General features: G+C 39.6%; 1 protein-coding gene across 1 annotated transcript; it reads left to right on the top strand.

The window, feature by feature from the left end:
* Window positions 1-255: 255 nt before the first annotated feature.
* On the top strand, window positions 256-1010 carry IE81DRAFT_335859 (cytochrome oxidase subunit 1; the record flags this gene model as incomplete). The annotated part of the gene is made up of 2 exons (XM_025515459.1): window positions 256-882; window positions 978-1010. 2 exons carry the CDS (start codon window positions 256-258, stop codon window positions 1008-1010), a joined length of 660 nt encoding a protein of 219 aa, XP_025365787.1.
* Window positions 1011-1163: the final 153 nt, after the last annotated feature.

Genomic DNA, 1163 nt, shown 5'->3' with positions numbered 1-1163 from the left:
GATATGGCATTCCCTCGACTAAACAATATTAGCTTCTGGCTACTACCTCCTTCACTTATTCTACTACTAGCAAGTGCTTTTGTAGAACAAGGAGCGGGGACAGGATGGACAGTATATCCACCACTTTCATCTCTACAAAGCCATTCAGGAGGATCAGTTGATCTTGCTATTTTCAGCCTTCATCTTGCAGGTATTTCATCAATGCTAGGTGCTATGAACTTTATTACAACTGTACTAAACATGCGAAACCCCGGAATGACACTACATAAACTACCACTATTTGTATGGGCAATTTTTGTTACTGCTATTCTTCTTCTACTTTCACTACCTGTACTAGCTGGGGCAATTACTATGCTGCTAACAGATCGAAACTTTAATACTTCATTCTATGACCCTGCAGGAGGAGGTGATCCTGTACTATATCAACACCTATTTTGGTTCTTCGGTCATCCTGAAGTGTATATTCTAATTATTCCTGGATTTGGGATGATTAGTCATATTATTTCTGCCTTCTCAGGTAAACCAGTATTTGGATACCTAGGAATGGTTTATGCTATGTTTAGTATTGGTATCCTTGGATTCCTTGTATGGTCACACCATATGTATGCTGTAGGTATGGATGTAGATACTCGAGCTTACTTTACTGCGGCAACAATGATTATTGCAGTACCTACGGGTATTAAAATCTTCTCATGGCTAGCTACACTATATGGAGGTTCAGTACGAATTACTACACCTATGCTATTTGCACTTGGATTCCTAGCACTGTTCACAATTGGGGGACTAACAGGAGTAATTCTTGCTAATGCTTCTCTAGATGTTGCACTACATGATACTTATTATGTTGTTGCTCATTTCCATTATGTACTATCTATGGGAGCAGTATTTGCTCTATTTGCTGCATTCTATTTCTGGACACCTAACATTCTTTCCTCAACATTTCCTAGGACTAGCTGGGATGCCTCGACGAATTCCAGATTATCCAGATGCTTTCTACGGATGGAATGTAATCTCTAGTTTCGGAAGTATGATTTCGGTGGTAGCAACAGGACTATTTGTATACATTATTTACGATATTCTTGCGAACGGTAAACCTGTAGATGCAAACCCATGGCAAGTTCCTGGTTACTTCCAATCAACACCTATGTTCTGGTTTGAGTCAG

Source organism: Ceraceosorus guamensis, assembly GCF_003144195.1.
Source record: "Ceraceosorus guamensis strain MCA 4658 unplaced genomic scaffold IE81scaffold_250, whole genome shotgun sequence".
In the NCBI taxonomy this organism is placed as follows: domain Eukaryota; kingdom Fungi; phylum Basidiomycota; class Exobasidiomycetes; order Ceraceosorales; family Ceraceosoraceae; genus Ceraceosorus; species Ceraceosorus guamensis.
The sequence above is the reverse complement of the archived record's forward strand: the minus strand, read 5'-3'. Positions and strand labels throughout refer to the sequence as shown.